Below are 20,397 nucleotides of genomic sequence, written 5' to 3'. Positions count from 1 at the left end.
TACTGAGACCCTGTTTCAAAATAAGGAATAAAAAACAGGGCTGGAGGTGTAGCTCATAGGTAGGATGTCCCAGGGTTCCATCCCCAGTACCACACACACACAAACACACACACACACAAACAAATACAAAAAGAATTTCTAAAACTTCTGGAACAAATAATTACAATAAGGATACAAGATACAACATAATATAAAAGTTAGCTATTTTCCTATGTATAAGCAATAATCAGAATCTGAAATTAAAACACAATACCATTTACATTAATACCATAAAAAGAAAGTTCTTAGGAATAAATCTAACAAAATCTGCATAAGATCTGTATGAGGAAAATAAAAACTCTAATAAAATAAAGGCGGTCTAAATAAATGAAAAGATATTCCATGTCCATACACGGGAAGACTGAACACTGTTAACATTTCTGACACACTTGACTTATAGTCTCATGATCTCAACAAAAATTCTAGTAATTTATTTTGTGGATATTGATAAACTGATTCTAAAATATACATGAAAAGACAAAAGACCCAAGAAATACAACACAGAAGAACAAAGTCAGGAGACTAACACACCCAACTTCAGAACTTATTATAGCCGGGAGCAGTGGCATATGTTTCTAATTCCAGCACTTGGAAGGCTGAGACAGGAGGATCACAAGTTCTTGGCCAACCTCAGCTACTTAGTGAGGCCCTCCGCAACTTAGTCAGACCCTGTTTCAAAATAAAGAATAAAAAATGAGGTTGTGGGTGTACCTCAGAGGTAGAATGGCTGGGTTCAATCCCCTGTACTGCAAAATAAAAACTTACTATAAAGTTACAATAATCAAGACAATATAGTATTGGTGTTATGGTAAATATAGAAGTAGATGGAATCAAAATAGAGCCTGAAAATAGAGGCACATAAACATAGTCAACTGATCTTTGAAAATTAACAAAGTCAATTAAATAGAGAAAGAAAGCCAGGCGTGGTGGCACATGCTTGTAATCCCAGCATTCGGGAGGCTGAGACAGGAGGATCACGGTTCGTGGACAGCCTCAGCTAGTTAGTGAGGCCCTCCATAACTTAGTGAGACCCTGTTTCAAAATAAAGAATAATAAAATAGGGCAAGGGGTATAGCTCAGAGGTTGAATGGCCCTGGGTTCCATCCCCAGACCTGAAAAAAAAAATGGAGAAAGAAGAGAAAATAGTCCTGGAACAATTGGACATCTTCCTGCTAAAAAAATAAAATAAATCAACCTAAACCATTGGCCTTACACCTTTTCCAAAAGTTATTTAAAAATTGAACACATTATTGCGTGAGTGGGCAGTCAGGGTCAGGCAGTTTGAATGAAGACAGAACTAGAGCTGGAGCAGGCAGTGGATGCGGTTCCAGAGAACCAAAAATGGCACTGAATATATATTCTCGACATCAGTCATCAGCAATGACCTAAGTCGACATGACATGCTGACCTGGATCAATGAATCTCTGCAGCCGAATCTGACAAAGATTGAACAGTTGTGCTCAGGGGCTGCCTATTCTCAGTTTATGGACATGCTGTTCCCTGGTTCCACTGCCTTGAAGAAAGTGAAATTCCAAGCTAAACAAGAACATGAATATATCCAGAACTTCAAAATACTACAAGCAGGTTTTAAGAGAATGGGAGTTGACAAAATAACTCCTGTGGATAAATTAGTAAATGGAAACTTTCAGGACAATTTTCAATTTGTTCAGTGGTTCAAATAATTTCCTGATGCAAACTATAATGGAAAAGAATATGACCCAGTAGCTGCCAGACAAGATCAAGAAACTGCAGTGGCTCCCCCCCTTGTTGTTCCAGCTCTGAATACACTGAAGAAACCTCTCAGCTCTAGCAGTGCAGCTCCAGAGACCCATTTCAATACAGAGAACTACTGTGACTCCTCAAGCTGGCCCAGGAGTAGCACAGAAGAATCCTGATGTGGGCAATGCGGAGGATGAAGCCCGGAATTGATGCAGAAGGTCAACGTATTGAAACTCACTGTTGAAGACTTGGAGAAAGAGAGATATTTCTACTTCGGAAAACTAAGGAACATTGAATTGATTTGCCAGGAGACCAAGGGGGAAAACAACCCTGTATTGCAGAGGATTGTAGACATTCTCTATGCCGCAAAGGTTTTGTGATACCTGATGAGGTGGGCCCACAGGAGAAAGAAGAAGAATATAAACAGCCTGGACCACTAGAGCAGCATCTGAAATCTTCACTCCAAATCATGGGCTTAACTGTAAAATACTCCCTTCCATTATTCTTAGAGGATTTACTGGTTTCTTTTCATAAGCAAAAAGTACCTCTTCTTAAAAGTGCACTTTGTAGACCAGGCGTGGTGGCGCACGCTTGTAATCCCCGCGCTTGGGAGGCGGAGACAGGAGGATAGCGCAGGTTCGAAGCCAGCCACACTGGCTTAAGAGACCCTGTTTCCAAAAATAAAAAAGTGTAAAATAGGTCTGGGAGTGTAGTCCGGAGGTAGAAGGGCTTCCAGGAACCCCAGTACCACCACCACCACCACCCCCAAAAAAGTGCACTTTGTAGAAGTTTCATTGGTTTTCCAATAACTTTGAGTTAGGAGCTTTTACCATATAGCAGAGCAGTATTAGCATCTAGTTGGTTCACCTGGGGAACAAAGAGGCTGACAATGGGCCTTACCAGGTGGTGCTGGTTACACTGAGAGCTGGAGGAGATGTTTTTATGTGATGCACTGAGGTGGCAACCTCAGTAGAGAAATGTAAAGACTGAATTGAATTTTAAGCTGATGTGAAATCTTGGCAGAGAACATTTTAATAAATAAATGCCTTAAGAGTATTTAAAATATGCTTCCATATTTCAAAATATAGAATGTAATGTGACAGGAGATCTTATGTCTCTGACACTGTGTCTGGGAAGGAAGGGCCAGACTTTGGAACATCTGGAACCTGCTGTCACAGGCCAGCGGGGCTGCTTGAATCCTCCCAGGCCTAAAAGGAAACTTTAAGAAGTTGCTCTGTAAAGCCATTTGTTATCATTCATCAACTGCTCCCTACCAAAAGCAAGGTTGCCTCAATAAACAGAGGGGTATTTCAGCCCTGAGATATTTGAGATAACGTTTCATTAAACATTTCTCTGAAGATTTTTTCGTTTATTCCTGAAAATTCTTTTCTGAAATTTTCAATGTATTGTGTTTTGGGGAGAAATGAGGTGTGTCCAGTTTTTTAATCTAACAATTACTTGGGGGAATTTGTCCACGTCTCTGGGATTCAAATAGAGATTGTGTCCCATTTTGCTGTTTGTATTTACATTAATGTATTTCTCTTCTCTGCTCCCCTTGCCCACTGGAGACCCTCTTTGGCTGTTTAAGTTTGCTGCTTAGCAATGGAATAAACAGCAGGTGGATGACCATGCTGCACGTTTTTGCTGGACCTCTAGTAAAGGGAGTTACCAGTGAAGGCCACTGTGACCTTATCATCTGTGAGGCTGGGGTGTTTTCAGCATCTGCTGTCCACAGCTCCACTCTTAACAGAATACTTTTCCAGTGCACTAAATGTTCAATTTCTTTTGCAGAAAATATAGTACCATGTCTGAATTAATTATTAATATTTAAAATATTTCATTCCTTCACTCTCATTTGTGTTGACCATGGCCTATGTAGTTCCTTTGTTTGGCAGAATTCTGCAAAATGTATGTTACCCACTACTGAGATTGTTCAGCCCTGATATGTTTGTATTGATTTGTTTACAGTGGTAACTTGTCCTAAAATGTGTGTCGAAAATAGGTATTTTATGATAAAATTGCTGTGTAGTGCTTGTTTTGTGTGGGATTCAGGGGAAAACACAGATTCATTGATTAACGATCCCATAAAATGCAAGTAATTAGCCATTGTTTAAATGACAGTGGTGCTATTTCTCTTTTGTGGCCTTTTAGACTTTTGTTACCCTAAAATTCCATTTTATTAGGAACCCATTTTCCACCTGGTCTTTCTTTTAATTTTTTTAATTTTTTTATTGGTATATTGTATTTATACATCATAATGAAGCAAAAAACTTGTGTACACATAAATGCACACATCACCCAACCAACCCTCACCCAGTCCCCACCCTACTCCCTCTCCATCCCTCCCTCTCATGCTTGGCTTAGTGGCTGACTATGATATGAATAAGTACATTGTGCGCTTTAAAGAGTTTCCTTCTCCCCCCTCCCATCCCCACAGTTAGGTTGCCTTATTTGCTCTATAGGATCTCCTTTTTCACCTCGAGTTCCTCCTATGACCCCTTTCACCTTAGCTTTCACATATTAGGGAAAGCATCCAATTCCTTACTTTATGCGACTAACTAATCTCGCTTAGCATAATAATGTCCTCAAGATCCATCCATTTCCCTGTAAATGCTGCAATTGTGTTTTTTTTAATGGCTGAGTAAAATTCCATTTTGTGCATATCCCACAGTTTTATAATCCATTCTTTTTTTTTTTTTTTTTTTTTTTTGGTGGTACTGGGGATGGAATACAGGGGCCTTCTACTTCTGGGCTACACTCCCAGACCTATTTTATATTTTATTTGGAAACAGGGTCTCACTAAATTGCTGAGAGCCTCACTAAGTAGCTGAGGCTGGCTTCGAACCTGCAGGATCCTCCTGTCTCAGCCTCCCAAGCATGGGGATTACAAGCGTGCGCCACGATGCCCGGCTCCATTCATCTTTTGATGGACATCTTTCACCTGGTCTTTCTTAACAGGCTTTTTTCCCCTACTTTTAAAGTTTCTAAATAAGGCCGGGTGTGGTGGCACACGCTTGTAATTCCTGCAGTTAGGAGGCTGAGACAGGAGGATTGCACAGGTTCAAAGCCAGCCTCAGCTACTTAGTGAGACCCCTGTTTCCAAATAAAATACAAAATAAGTCTGGGAGTATAGTCCAGAGGTAGAAAGCCTCTGGTTCTACCCTCAATACCACCAAAAAAAAAAAAAAAGTTTTTAAATAAAATTCTGTATTTCAATAAAATAAAATAAAATAAATAAATATTGAACACAATCCAGGAGGCTGAAACAGAGGATTTCGTGTTTGAAGCCAGCCTTAACAATTTAGTGAGGTTCTCAGCAACTTAGTGAGACCCTATTCCCAAATAAAAAATAAATAAAATAGGGCTGGGGGTGTAGCTCAGAGTTAGAATGCCCCTGGGGTTCAATCTCAGCAACACACACACACACACACACACACACACACACACACACACAAAATAAATAAATAAACAAATAAATAAATAAATAACATGAAAACAGACTTAAATATAAAACACAAAACCATAAAACTTCAAGAAATAACAGGAAAGATCTAGGTAACCTTAGATACCATGATGATTTTATAGATATAACATTAAAAGCAGAATCCATGAAAGTAAGCTGATAAATCAGACTTTGTTAATAGTAAAAACTTCTTCTCTATAAAAGACACTATTAAAAAAACAAGTTAAAAGACTATACTTCTGCCGGGCGTTGTGGCACACGCTTGTAATCCCCACGCTTGGGAGGCAGAGACAGGAGGATCATGCAGGTTCGAAGCCAGCCTCGCTGGCTTAAGAGACCCTGTTTCCAAATAAAAATATAAAAAATGGGTCTGGGAGTGTAGCCCGCCCAGAGGTAGAAGGGTTTCCAAGAACCCCAGTATCACCAAAAAAAAAAAAAAAAAAAAAAAAAAACTACACTTCTACCTTTTAATTACTGGATTTTTAATTCTTATGTTCTATAAGAAATAGTGGATAATATAGTATATCATCTTAAAATCATATTTTGTCTTAGCTTAAAAACTTTCATAATCCTGGGATTATGCATCTTGCCAGTTATGACTAAAAATTTGAAAAAGATAACAGCAAATCTTTGAAATTTTCCACATTTGATCTCATTCAGTGATAGCCTACTCATTTCAAAAGACAGTCGTTTAATTCGCTTGTGGGGAAGCCTATAATTATTGTCTAATTTGCAATGTTTCTCATCACCAGATCTGTTTTCTATTTTTGTAAAAAAATATCACTTTCGTTGTATTGGTTTATCTTTTGACATATGGTAACCACGGTTCTATGAAAGGTAAAGGAAAATTCCTAAAAAAAACATGCAAACCTTTATACTGCCTCCTTCTTAGGACCATACATTTTTCTAGCTCTTATCAAGTATAACAATTTCAACTTTTTTTTTTACTGTACTTATGACCTTTTGTTTTGTTTTTGCAGTACTGCAGATGGAACCCAGGGGCATTCTACCTCCAAGCTCCACCCCCAGCCCTATTTTTATTCTTTTTTTTTTTGAAACAGGGTCTTAGTGAGTTGCAAAGGGCCTCACTTAAGTAGTAGCTGATGCTGTCCACGAACAAAGATCCTCCTGTCTCAGCCTCTCAAATGCTGAGATTACAAGCATGTGCCACCACGCCCAGCATGACCTAATTTTTTTATGGTATATAAAAAAATAATTTGTGAACATGATATAAAAACTCTTTTTAGGCTTCTGATATTATTTGATACTGTACAAACTTTATTAAATCAAGATTAAAGGCCTACATGACAGATTTGTGTTCACATGAGCAGCTTTACAAACAAATATGCTATGATATGACTGTACACCATAATTTATTATAAAGACCTTGGTAATATATACATAGCTTTCTCTTTTGTTACTGTAGTTTGTATGATTTTTTTTTTTTTTTTTTTTTTTTTTGGTGGTACTGGGGTTCCTGGAAACCCTTCTACCTCTGGGCTACATTCCCAGACCTATTTTTATACTTTTTTATTTGGAAACAAAGTCTCTTAAGCCAGTGCACATGGCTGGCTTCAAACCTGCCCTATCCTCCTGTCTCCGCCTCCCAAGCATGGGGATTACAAGTGTGTGCCACCAGGCCCGGCAGGAAGATTGCAGATTTAAGGCCAGCACATGGCACAGTAATTTAGCAAGATGCTGTTTCAAAATAAAAATTATTTTTAAAGGTTGGGCATGTAGCTCAATGGTAGAATACTCCTGGGTCCAATCCCCAGTACCAGGAGGAGGAAAAAAAAATTTAAAGCTTTGCCGGGCGTGGTGGCGCACGCTTGTAATCCCTGTGCTTGGGAGGCAGAGACAGGAGGATTGCGCAGATTCAAAGCCAGCCGCGTGCGCTGGTTTAGGAGACCCTGTTTCCAAATTTTTTAAAAAATGTAAAAATAGGTCTGGGAGTGTAGCCCGGAGGTAGAAGGGCTTCCAGGAACCCCGGTACCACTAAAAGAAAAAAAAAAAAAAAGCTTAGTAGTACCCACATCAAATACTGTCTATTATTCTATGCATATTTTTATAATCAAATGGTAATACCACATATACAATCTTCTCAACAGTACCAATTACTGAAAAAATGCACTACTTTCCAAATTATTATTAAACAAATGTTTCTGCAAATATTAATTTATATCTTCCAAAAGTCAAAGCAAATCAAGTAAAACAAATGCCTTTGTTTCTTGTCCCTGGCTTTTCCCATACATTGAAATTAATGATAGTGGGCATGGTGGCACACACTTGTAATCCCAGCATTTGGGAAACTGAGACAGGAGGATCCTGGTTTGCTGACAGACTTAGCTACTTAGTGAGGCCCTTTGCAACTCAGTGAGACTCTATTTCAAAATAAAGAATAAAAATAAAAAAAATAGGGCTGAGGGTGTAGCTCAGAGGTAGAATGCCCTGGGGTTCCATCCCCAGTACAGCTAAAAAAAAAAAAAAAAAAAAGAAAGAAAGAAACCAAACCTAACAGAAAAACATGTTGTTAAAAGTTTGAGATTATTTTTAACTAGAACACTTCATTCCATGCACTATTTGCCACTCTTGCTGGCTTTAGTACAGAGAATTGCTGGGACCAATGGTCTAGGTCTAATAATGACTAAACAAAGTGAAAAGAATTTTGCAACTCTGGTAGCATAATTCAGTGAGAGCTAGCAGCTGGTTAGAAAATCAAAACCAAATCAACCAAAATAAAAATTATCTCCTAAAATTATTTAGGACAAGCAAATTGTTCCTTGAATTCATCCTTAGGCATCCCAGATTAATATATTAGAATCGACATTCTGGTTTTCATGTATAAAGACTGCTATAAAGCAGTGAATAAGGTGCTTCAAGATGTTTTTTCAGTAACAGAGATAGTGTTATGCTGATTTGATGCTGCTGTTTAGTGTCTGATGACCCAGAACTTCCTCCAGAAGAGAATATTACAAACTAGTGTACATGGGAAATGAATTTATGACTCTGACCTGATTGGCACCTTGTTAATCAAACACTGCTTCCAGCAGCCAGGCAGTGGTACACACCTGTAATCCCAGTACTTAGGAGGCTGAGGCAGGAGGATCACAGGTTCAAGGATAGACTCATCAACTTAGTGAGGCTCTCAACAACTTAGTGAGACCCTGTTTCAAAATAAAAAATAAAATAGGGCTTGGGGTATAGCTCAGAGATGGAATGTCCCTGAGTTCAATACCCAGTATCACATCAACAAAAAAAGTACTTCCATATATTTATAGACAACCTGTTATCACCAGGTTTTGTGCTAAGTGTTTTGTGCACAGTATCTATTAAACTTCACAAAAAACTTTTAAAGTAGATACTGTCCCTAACTGTCCAAAATCTTACATCTAGTAATGAAAGATCTAGGACTCAAAAGTAAGTCCGCCTGTCTCAAAAGGCTTGCTTCCCTGTATATAACAAAACTATACTACTAAAAACCTTTAAGTGAATTAAAAGGTATACTGTAGAAAGAAAGAAAAAGAGATGTATTGTTCTTCATTTGAACACAGTATTTTTAAACTCTGAACATTTACATTCACAAATAATTTAAAGTTATCCTGATAATGCAAAGATGGTTGGGTCTACTCTTAGAGACATTCTTAGACATAATTATTCCACTTCATGATAGCCCAAAATCAATACAAATTAAGTAGAGACTATACTTTGAATTTTGATCTTATAGACTAGCAATATGCCATATGAAACTTTTTTTTTCTGTACTAAGGATGAAACCCAGGGGCAAGCTACTACACCCCCAGCCCTATTTTTTAGTCTTGTGGGTTTTTTGTTTTTGTTTTTTGTTTTGTTTTGTTTTGTCTTGTTTTGTGGGTCTGAGGAGAAACCTAGGAGCATCTGACCTCCGAGCTACATCCCCTGCCCTATTTTTAACTTTTTATTTGGAAACAGGGTCTCACTAAGTTGCAGAGAGCCTCACTAAGTAGCTGAGGCTGTCCACGAACCACGATCCTCCAGTCTCAGCATTCCAAATGCTGGGATTACAAGCATGCACCACCACAACCGGCTAGTCTTTTTATTTTTTTGAAACAGATTTCATTGAGTTGTGAAGGGCCTCACTAAGTAGCTGAGGCTGTCCAAAAACTGCGATCCCCCAATCTTTACCTCCTAAATGGTGGGATTACAAGCATGCGCCACCACACCTGGCCCACGTGAAACTCTTGAATTTTTTTTATTTGTTTTGTTTTGGGTACTGGGGATGGAGCTCAGGGACAATCTACCTCCAAGCTACACCCCAAGACCTTTTTTTATTTTTTATTTTGAAACAGGGTCTCAGTTCCTGAGAATCTTGCTAAGTTGCTGAGGCTGGCCTTGAACCTGTAATACTCCTGGCCTCCCAACTCCTGTAAAGGGTCTTGCTAAATTGCTCAGGCTGGTCTCGAACTTACGACCCATCAGCCTCACAAGTACTAATGTTACAAGTGTGAACAACTACATCTCATTTGAATTTTTTTTTAATATATTTTGTGCTACTGGAAATTTAACCCAGAGGTGCTTTATCTCTGGCTACCCCTCAGTATTGTTTTATTTTTTATTTTGAAACAGAATCTTGCTAAAGTACTGCTTGCTGGCTTTGAACCTGCAATCCTTCAGTCTCAGCTCCCAAGTACTGAATTACTGGTGTGCATCACTACACCTTGCTTGAAACTCTCTTGATTCAGAGCAGCAGTATTAAGCCAAAGCTCCCAGACAACCAAGGAGTCATGAAGGGAAACAACTGATACTCCACAGTGTACTACACTGCTAAAATATGATATTCTGTAGATTAGGTGTATCAAATGTAGTTTTGTAATTTTTTTTTCAGTACTGGGGGCTGAACTCAGAGGCTTTCCACCTCCGAGCTACTCCACCAGGCCTATTTTTCATCCTTTATTTTGAAATAGAGTCTCACTACATTGCAGAGGGCCTCACTAAGTAGCTGAGGCTGGCCACAAACCTGTAATCTTCCTATTTCCGACTCCCAAGTACTGTGATTAGAAGCGTGAGCCACCATACCTGACTCAAATGCATTTTTTTAAGCCAGGCTTGGTGACGTACATCTGTAATCCTAGTATTTGGGAGGCTGAGACAGGAGGATTGCAGGTTTGAAGCCAGCCTCAGCTACTTAGCAGGGCTTTCAGCAACCTAGTGAGATCCTGTTTCCAAATAAGAAATTTTAAAAATCAGTCTGGGCACATAGCCCAGAGACAGAATACCTCTGAGTTCAATCCCCAGTACCACCAAAAATAAAGCATTTTTTACTTACAATATTTTCAACTTATGATGGGTTTATAGAACATAAGATCATCATAAGTCAAGGGTCTATAATTTTTAATCAAATTCTTATTCAAGTAATAAGAAGAAAATAATGCCTTTTATTATTTCTTAGACTAAAAACTATGGTATGTATAGAATATAAGCTTTTTGTGTGTGTGTGGTGCTGGGATGGAGCCCAGAGGCTTTCTACCTTTGGGCTATACTCCCAGACCTAGACCTTTTTTGTATTTATTTGGAAACAGTGTCTCACTAAGTTCCTGAGAGCCTCACTAAGTAGCTGAGGCTGGCTTCGAACCTGCGTGATCCTCCTGTCTCAGCCTCCCAAGGACTAGGATTACAAGGGTACACCACCATGCCCAGCAGAATATAAGCTTTATATGAACTATAAAACAACTTTGGCTTTACAGACTATTAGCTAATAAAATACAGTGTTTGTTTACATTACTGTGGGCATAACAATAACAATTTTTAAATGCTATATTAAAGACTTCCTACATCTAGAATTAGAGATGATCATTAAATAAGAAGAAACTGTGAAAAAGAGAACTGTAGCAGGCAGCACTGGATTAAATAATAGTGAAAGCAACCTCTTCAAGACCATAATAACAAGAAACTTTAACAAATATTTATTGACAACTCTTAGTAAGAGCTAATTTCTTATCTCTAAACTAGTAACTAGGAATGCAGAGATACCAAAACAGCTCAAAAGACTTACAATCTTATCGAGCAAATGGACTTGGAGAAAACTATATTTCAAAGCAAAGTGCCAAAAATATCGATGTAAAAGTGCTTAGTGAGCAGCATAGCTTCCCTAAGAAGTACCATTTCAGCCAGGCCCAGTGAGGCTTTCTTTGGATGAAGGAAGAGATGGTAGAGTGGGCTGGGTAGGGCCATACAACCTAGGTTAAGGGACAGCATGGCAAACCCAGGCACACAGTGTGAGGAGCTGGAATGACAACAGTATCTAATGTATTGGAGAGCTACAGCAAGAGAACAAGTCTAAAAAATGTAACTTGGGGTCATATTATAGACAAGCCTCACTATCATCTAAGTATATTTTACTTGTGGGAAACCACAGCAAATTGATCAGAAGACTACTTCAATAGTAGCAACATCTCCCCATTTCAACCTCTAAGCAAGGGCTCTGGTTTAGATACCTGGGCTGGGATACTGGCTCTATCACTGATTTAGCTGTGGACTTCAGAGTTTAAATTCTTTATGTTTCTGTACATTAGTTTCCTCATACACAGCTGGAAGTTAAATAGTATCAATTTCTTAAAAGGTATTAGGATGATTAAATTAAATAGTACACATCAAGTGTCTAAATATCAACACCATGAGCCCTGCATAAACAGTAGTTATAATCTACATATTACCAATTTCAGCCCAGTACTGAAGAACTAATGAGATAATAAGAATAGTTCCAAAAAAGGAAGTCCCCAGAACTATGAATTGTAGGTCTACTAAGATTTTTAAAAGGAAGTGTAGAATTATCAGATATATTTTTGTAGATATATTTATATAGATATTTTATAAAACAGTCATTTGAATAAACCCTATAGTCCTATTATAGTTCTAAGTTCAGAAAATTAATTTTAATTGTATTAGTTCATTAATGTCTCAAGTTATTATTTCTCAAGGTTGTTCTAAAAAAGAACTCCTATGTGATGAATTATTTTTTCACCTCTCACAATGTCTAACATACTTCGGCAATAAAACATCCTAAATTTAGGTGAAATCCTGGGAATTTTTGTTACAGCTGTTAGCAGAATAACACAAAAGTAAAAACCTGTGATGTACGAGTCTTTGCAAGAGGAGAAGTGCATGCTTCTTGAAACTGATCTTCATTAATTCCAATTTCTTTGAGGTAACTCTCTAACAGCTTTTCAACCTAAAAAGAAAAGATTTAGCTTTTATAATTTACAAAGAAAAGTTCTAAATGACAGTTTGCCTATGAAATACTAAGTTTAGAAAAGCTTAATTAAATGTTTTGCAAATATTAATCTACATAATATTACATTAAGTGGTAATAATAATGTTTTCATAATAACAAAAAATTAAGGCTGAGCGTGGTGGCACACACTTGTAATCCCAGCATTCAGGAGGCTGAGACTGGAGGATCGCGGTTCCTGGACAGCCTCAGCTACTTAGTGAGGCCCTCTGCAACTTAGTGAGACCTTGTTTCAAAATAAAGAATAAAAAAATAGGGAAGGGGTATGTGTATCTTGGAGGTCAAATGCCCCTGCGTTCCATCTCCAGATCTGAAAAAAAATGACTAAAAAATTAGGGTTAGGGTTATAGCTCAGAGGTAGACTGTCCCTGAGTTCCATCCCCAGTACTGCAAAAAATAAAAATAAAAATTTTGCAGGGACTCCCATGACATTTTATTTCCTCTACTAAAAATAATTCAAGCCAGGATTATAAACCAATATAGCACAACTTTTCTGCTATCCAGTCACTTTCAAAAATCACAAAACAACTATAACTAAGTGAAAGACTAATGCTTCCCAGGAGGTATCAGCCAAATAACAATAAAATTTAAATATCAAATGCAAGATCCCCATAACTATGGTAAAAAACCATTCCTTAGAGTCTAGAGAAGAGATACAAAATCATAAAAATTAGATTTTCAGGGCACCTGTGGAGTCTAATATAACTGAAAGTACTCTTAGAATTAACTGGATATTTGTGAAATTAAAGAATTTTAATGAAACAAAATCCATTTTTTTTTTTTTTTTTTGGTGGTACTGGGGTTCCTGGAAGCCCTTCTACCTCTGGGCTACACTCCCAGACCTATTTTCTGGATTTTTGAAACAGGGTCTCTTAAACCAGCGCGGCTGGCCTCGATCCTCCTGCCTCTGCCTCCCAAGCGCAGGAATTACAAGCGTGCGCCACCACGCCCGGCCAAAATCCATTTTTAAATGTAGAAAAGCAACAAGTATTATTATCCTAATTGCCTTTTAAAATTGGTGAAAAAGTACTTACTAGTTCTTTGTATTCCTGATGAATCTCCGTGTAAGTCAATTTGCTTTCTTCTTCATCATCAAAAACTAAATGTATAAGAAAGATTACACAGTATAAAAAGTAATTTCATTAATGCAAGCAAACAAATCCACTTTATAGATGGAACTATCATTCTGATAATATGATAATATAGCTCTTCAGCTTTATATTTCTGGGATTTTTTTTTTTTTTTTGGTGGTACTGGGGGTGGACCCCAGGGGTTTTCTACCCCCAGGTTATACTCCCAGACCTATTTTATACTTGGAAACAGGGTCTCACTAAGTTGCTGAGAGCCTCACTAAGTATCTGAGGCTGGCTTTGAACCTGTACGATCCTCCTGTCTCAACCTCCCAAGCGCAGGGATTACAGGCATGCACCACCATGCCCAGCTGGAATTTTTCTTAAAAAAAAAAAAATAAGTATATGAATCTAGTGTGTGTGTGTGTGTGTGTGTGTGTGTGTGTGTGTGTGTGGACTGAGGATTGAACCCTGGGAGCATTTTACCTCTGAGCTACACTCCCAGACCCATTTTACTTTTGTGTGTATGTGATGCTGAAATTTGAAACCAGAAGCATTCTACCTCTGAGCTATAATCCCCCAACCCTATTTTATTTTTATTTTTGAAACAGGGTCTCACTAGGTTGATGAGAGTCTCACTACTTGCTGAGGATGTCCTCAAACCTGTGGATCCTCCTGTCTCAGCCTCCCAAATATTGGGATTACAGGCATGCGCTACCACTCTCGACTTTGACTTTTTTTTTTTGGTGGTACTGGAAGTGGAACCCAGAGGCTTTCAACCTCCGGGCTATACTCCCAGACCTATTTTTATATATTTTTTTATTTGGAAACAGGGTCTCACTAAGTTGCCGAGAGCCTCACTAAGTAGCTGAGGCTGGCTTCGAACCTGTGCGATCCTCCTGTCTCAGCCTCCCAAGCGCGGGGATTACAAGCATGCGCCACCACGCCCAGCTGACTTTTACATTTTGTTTTGAAACAGGTTCTCACTAAGTTGCTGAGGACCTTGCTGAATTGCTGAGGCTGGACTTAAACCTGCACACAGCAATCCTCCTATCTCAGCATCCCAAGTACTGAAATTACAGACATGTCACCATGCCTGGATTCTTCATAAGCTTTTTTTTTTTTTTTTTCAGTCTGCCTCATAAACTTTTAATGGAATGTTATGTTATTAAACATTAAATTCTTTTACAGTCAGATGTGGTGGCACATGACTGTAATCCATACATGGAAGGTTGAGACAGAGAGGTCACAGATTTGCAGCCAGCCTCAGCATTTAATTAGGACCCTGAGCGCTTAGCTAGACCCTGTTTCAAACTTTGGGGGGGGAAAAACCTTTTACAATCATCTCCACATTGTTTTATTGTACGAGATCTTTTCTGATGCAATTTTTTGATTTTGGTTTTGGGTGTGTGTGTGTGTGTGTGTGTGTGTGTGTGTGTGTCTGCACGTGTGCACGGGGTCTGTGTGTGTGTGTGTGTGTGTGTGGTACTGGGGATGGAGCCCAGGGGCATTCTACCTCCACACTACGCCTCAAGCAGCATTTTTTATTCTTTATTTTGAAATAGGGTCTCACTGAGTTGCAAAGGACCTCACTAAGTAGCTGAGGCTGGCTGCAAACCACGATCCTCCTGTCTCAGCCTCCCAAATACTGGGATTACAAGCATGCATCACCACGCCCGGCTTGATGCAAATTTTACTGACAGTGAGTAGGCTATTTTTTTTTACCATAAATAATGAAACTAAAGTAAATGTTTATTGAATGATCACACATGTGAAAGAATGCAGATGAGAAAGGTATATATTTCCTCCAAAACCTATAATCTAACTAGGAAACTAGGTAACATTCATGAATTAAAAATAATAAATTCTTTTCAATCCCCCAGAATGATCTTCTAATATGAAAACCTAACTTCTTTAATTTTCAGGTTAAAAACCTTCAACAACTAAGTCAGATGTGGTGACACACACTTATAATCCCAGTTTTGGGGAGGCTGGGACAGGAGGATCGCAGGTTCGCAGCCAGTCTCAGCTACTTAGTGATGCCCTCTGCAACTTATTGAGAACCTGTTACAAAATAAAGAATAAAGGCCGGGCGTGGTGGCACATGTTTGTAAGCACAGGGATTACCCTGTGCTTGGGAGGCAGAGACAGGAGGGTCGCGCAGGTTCAAAGCCAGCTGCGCTGTCGTAAGAGACCCTGTTTCAAAAATATAAAATAGGTCTGGGAGTGTAGCCCGGAGGTAGAAGGGCTTCCAGGAACCCCAGTACCACCAAAAAAATAAAAATAAAAAATAAAAAACAGGGCTGGGGGTGTAGCTCAGAAGCAGAAGTTCCCTGGGTTCAATCCCCAGTACCAAACAAAAAACAAAACAAAACAAAAAAACCCCAAACCTTCAACAACTGCTCGTTGCCTAGAAAATAAATACAAAATCCTTTGAAGGCCAAACAAGACCCTTTAGGTTGCATATCTCATCTCTGAGCACTCCAAATTCCAAATATTACCCTCCTAACAGTAAACAACTACTGGTAACATCTCCAAACACAACATATACCACTTCAAACCCCATGCCTTCGCTCAAGCCTTTCCTGCTACTTTTTACCTTTTCTCCATCCCCTCCTCCCTTTCCCCCAACCATTCTAAAAGATTAGAATGACATAAGCCTGTAATCACAGCTACTTCAGAGGCTAAGACAGGAGGATTTTGGTAAGTTCCAGGCCACCCTGGGAAACTTAAGAGAAACCCTGCCTCAAAATTAAAACAAAATAAAAATAAAAATAAGGAGGACTGGGAATGTAAGCTAGTGGTAAAGTATCACTGGGTTCAATCTCCAATAACACACTAACACACACACACACACACACACACACACACACACACACACACACACACGATACTGCCAAGTGTCACTGACCTATCCCACTGATCCTTATAAACAAGTATAATCTCTCTCACATAAGACGGATATACAAATGATGGAGGGATTTTACTACTGAAGTCTTGCCTAGGTAAATAACCAAGATAACAGGTTAAACCATTCGTTTATATGGCATAGTTTCTGATCCTTTTTCTGTGAATGGGGCCCAATTTGTCTCAAGGAACTGAATTTAGAACTCCAAGTTAAAGTGATCAGAAACCAGAGGTGCCTCTCTTTCAAAAGGGAATATTATGCCACACCTGCATGCTTCGTTTATTAGGAGCCCAGATACACACCACTACCACCCCATGTTTGTATGGCTGAGAGTCAGGGAGCTCAACAGGAGAATAAGGCAAGCCACACAGACCGCAGACTCTGATCCTGCTGGAGCAGTCACATGCCCTTCTTAGCATGTCAATTGTTTTCGGGGTGAATTCGTTTAAATTTTTAGACTGACTCCACTGGGGGAAATGCTAGGGATGAGGAGGAACTCAGAGGGGCAAAATGAAGCTCCTCTTCCCAAGAACCCGGGGAAGTTGTTAAAGAAACCCACCCAAACAGTCCACCTGGCCAGGGCAGAGGTGGGGATGGAGTGAAAGACGCCACAGAGGATTAGTCTTAATAGGTTTCGGACCTGGGCTTGAGCCAGGGTGAGGAGGAGTCTCGGTTCCCACTTTCAGGTCTGCAAAGGAAATCACCGGCGGAGTGACCGCGAGTCCTCCCGCATAACTACCCTAAACCTGGCCGCCAGGGCGCAAACGGAGGGCATTAGATGGTTTGTGGTGCCCACCTCCCCCGAAGACCGCTGCTGTGAAAGGCAAAAGAGATCGTTCGCTCAGGCTCTGGTTTTTACCTTCACATTTCTGCTCCACAAAGTCTAAGATGGGGATGGACCAGTCGGGGCCTCGAAGGAACCCCGCGATGCTCTCCACCACCCATTCCACCTCCTCCTCTTCTTCGGCAGCCATCCCGCCCTCACCGGGCGACGCAGATCCCTGCGCCAAGCTCCCGGTGCCTACTAAGACCCTTCGGCCTCCGGGAGGGGAGCCGAGGGAGCCGAGGAGAGGGAGACGGGAGAAAGAGTTGCCCGGCAGCCGCCCGGCCACCGGGATGGGGAATACAAACCAGTTAACGTAAAACGGTCGTTATGGCAACACGCGTAGCTGCCCGGCTGCGGCCCGGAAGTAAAGCCAGCTTCATAGGCCGGCACACCTGGCGTTTGAAGAACGTTTCCTATTGGCTGAAAAAGAATAGAATCAGAGATAGCCCTACACTCATTGGCCCACAGCCTCTGGGACTGTGCGCAGACGTGGAGGCTTTGGCGTTCCCTCTTCTGAGTGTGCCCGGGAGTCGTGTTTTAAAATGGCCCTGATTTCGCCTTAATTTCAGCATTTGGGAGGCTGAGACAGGAGGATCGCGGTTTGCGGACAGCCTCAGCTACTACTTAGTGAGGCCCTTTTCAACTCTGTGAGACCCTGTTTCAAAATAAAGAATAAAAAATAGGGCGGTGGGGCGGAGACCTCAGAGGTAGAATGCCCCTGGGCTCCATCCCCAGTACCGCAAAAAAAAATTAAGAAGAAAAATGTTTTAAAATGGCGCACTGAGGGTTTCCGTGCTCCTGCGATTAATAAGGCTTCCGAGGGCTGCAGTCCCAGCCCCTCAGTACCGATCAGCTTCAGACCCACTGGCCAAGATGCGTTTATAATTAGGTTTTCTGGAACTACAAAGCCAAGCTAAGCAGCTCTGGCAGGTTTGCTAATTGGCTCTCCACTCCCTCTGCTTGCTCAAGTCCAGGCTGGGCTTTCACCGCTCAAGGCTGAATTATGGTAACTACAATTAGGAGCTTTTCCAGAGCAAAATCAGAGTTCATGTTCACTTAAATGTTGTGACACCAAATATTTTTTTCTGATAAAAAAGATTTATGAAGTGATCTTAAAATGTGGTGTCAAGGTGCTTGAAGCCCCCAAAATATCTTCAAGCAACTTTACATATTTATGTAATTGGGGTCCTTATATATACAGATAAAAAACTTTTTCCCTCAATGTAGCTTCGTCTTGCCAGGCATGGTGGCTCATGCCTATAATCCCAGTACTTGTTCTGTACTTAGGAGGCTGAGACAAAAGGATTACAAGCCTTCAAGAACAGCCTCCACAATTCAAACTCTCAGCAACCTCAAGACACCCTGTTTCAAGATAAGAAAAAAAAAAACCAGGCATGATGGCGCACACTTGTAATCCCAGCGCTTGGGAGGCTGAGACAGGAGGATCACACAGGTTCGAAGCCAGCCTCAGCTACTCAGTGAGGCTCTCAGCAATTTAGTGAGACCCTGTTTCCAAATAAAGTATAAAATTGGTCTGAGAGTATAGCCCAGAGGTAGAATGCCCCTGGGTTCCACCCCTAGTACCACAAAAAGAAGGAAGGAAGGAAGGGAGGGATTTTTTAAAAATAGGGCTCTGGGGTAGAATGCCCCTGGATTCAACCCCCAGTACCACAAAATAAGACATAAAAAAAGGACTGAGGGTATAACTGGAGGTCGAATGCTCCTAGGTTCAACCCCCAGTACCAACACAAAAACATATATACATACACACACACACACACACACACACACACACACATTTTTTTTTTCTTGGCACTAGGTGTTATGGTTTAGGTTACTGTCGCTGTGGGTTCTTGTTCTTGCTAGTTTAGAAAAAAGGGACTGCTGCAAGCTTAAACAAGGTTTTATTATTACAGAGAGAAGGTTGAGAGGAATGGAGCAAGAAAAAGCACCATGTTGGACATGATGGAGTGTCTCAGAAGTGAGACATTATTTGCCTTTGAAACCTCAGTCTTTATATCAGAATTTATTATCTAGTGTCCCTCCTATCCTGCTAACCAATAATCTTTCTTACCTCCAAAAAAGTAGGGCTGACCTGCTCCGTTATCCTTGTTGTTAGCTGTCGGGGGCCCTTTTTGTTCATCCTCACAAGAACATGCTAGTCTGACCCGAGTGATTATAAGGCTATATGGCCCACATTGTTGTTTCTTCATTTTTAACTCCTTAAAAGGAAAGCCTTGAGACTTGTGTCTTTGTGTAAGTTTTAGCATCTTCAGGTCTTACAGTAACTTGTCTGCTTAATAGCCCCTGTAGTTACTGGCTTGTTTTGTAACATGGAGTGTGGCTTTCTAAAGTAAGAAGACTTTAAGTACTTTTGCATTATTAATAATAATCAGTATTAGGTTAACACAGCCTACTTTTTTATCTTTTAATTTGGTCTGAACTATGAGTGTCTGTGTAACTCCTTCTAAGGCAGGGATCTATATTTTTAGTATTCAGTGTTCTGCATCCTATCTTAGTTGAAATGACCATCTGGCCCTAACAGCCAGCTATTAGAAGAAAGGGTCAGCCTTGGCTGTAGCTTTGGCCAACAGCCTAGAGACAGAGAGAAAGGATTTTATTTTTTTATTTTTTTTGCCTACATATATTTTTGGCTTATTAGCAATTAATACTACCCTTATTAGCAATTAGTACTGTTCAATCCCTATCACGGAAATTGAATCCGGGGGCATTCTAACTCTGAGCTACACCCAGCCCGATTTTTTATTTATTTGGAAACAGTTTCACTAAGTAGCAATGGCTGGCTTTGAACCTGCAATCCTCTTGTCTCAGCCTCCCAAATACTGGAATTAAAAGTGTGCACCACCACACCTGACTATCCTTATCTTTTAATATAAAAGAAATTCAAAAAAGCAGAAAAACTGCATTCTTTACAGCTGCATAGCTATAAGCCACACCTTTTTTTTTTTTTTTCAGTTATCCATTCCCAGATGGAGCCCAGAGGTATTCTACTTCCAAGCTACACACCCAGCCCTTTTTTTTTTTTTAATTCTTTATTTTGAAACAAGGTCTCACTGAGTTGCAGAGGGCCCTACTAAGTAGCTGAGG

General features: G+C 40.0%; 1 protein-coding gene and 1 pseudogene across 2 annotated transcripts in view; one reads left to right on the top strand and one right to left on the bottom strand.

The window, feature by feature from the left end:
- CFAP36 (cilia and flagella associated protein 36) overlaps positions 1–17,437 on the bottom strand; it is a gene marked incomplete at both ends in the record, with an annotated part of 49,066 nt that extends 31,629 nt beyond the window's left edge. Inside the window, 3 exons of the mRNA XM_080711259.1 lie at positions 12,324–12,425; positions 13,520–13,584; positions 17,323–17,437. Coding sequence (XP_080567385.1) covers positions 12,324–12,425; positions 13,520–13,584; positions 17,323–17,437 — 282 coding nt within the window. The remainder of the gene's footprint in view (positions 1–12,323; positions 12,426–13,519; positions 13,585–17,322) is intronic.
- LOC308274385 (microtubule-associated protein RP/EB family member 1-like) lies at positions 1,381–12,308 on the top strand (annotated as a pseudogene). Its single transcript has 2 exons — positions 1,381–2,239; positions 12,294–12,308. The product of its transcript is annotated as a microtubule-associated protein RP/EB family member 1-like (transcript).
- Positions 17,438–20,397: the final 2,960 nt, after the last annotated feature.

This window comes from Muscardinus avellanarius, assembly GCF_963383645.1.
Source record: "Muscardinus avellanarius genome assembly, chromosome: 15".
NCBI lineage: Eukaryota > Metazoa > Chordata > Mammalia > Rodentia > Gliridae > Muscardinus > Muscardinus avellanarius.
This window is presented reverse-complemented; position numbering and strand designations above follow the sequence as displayed.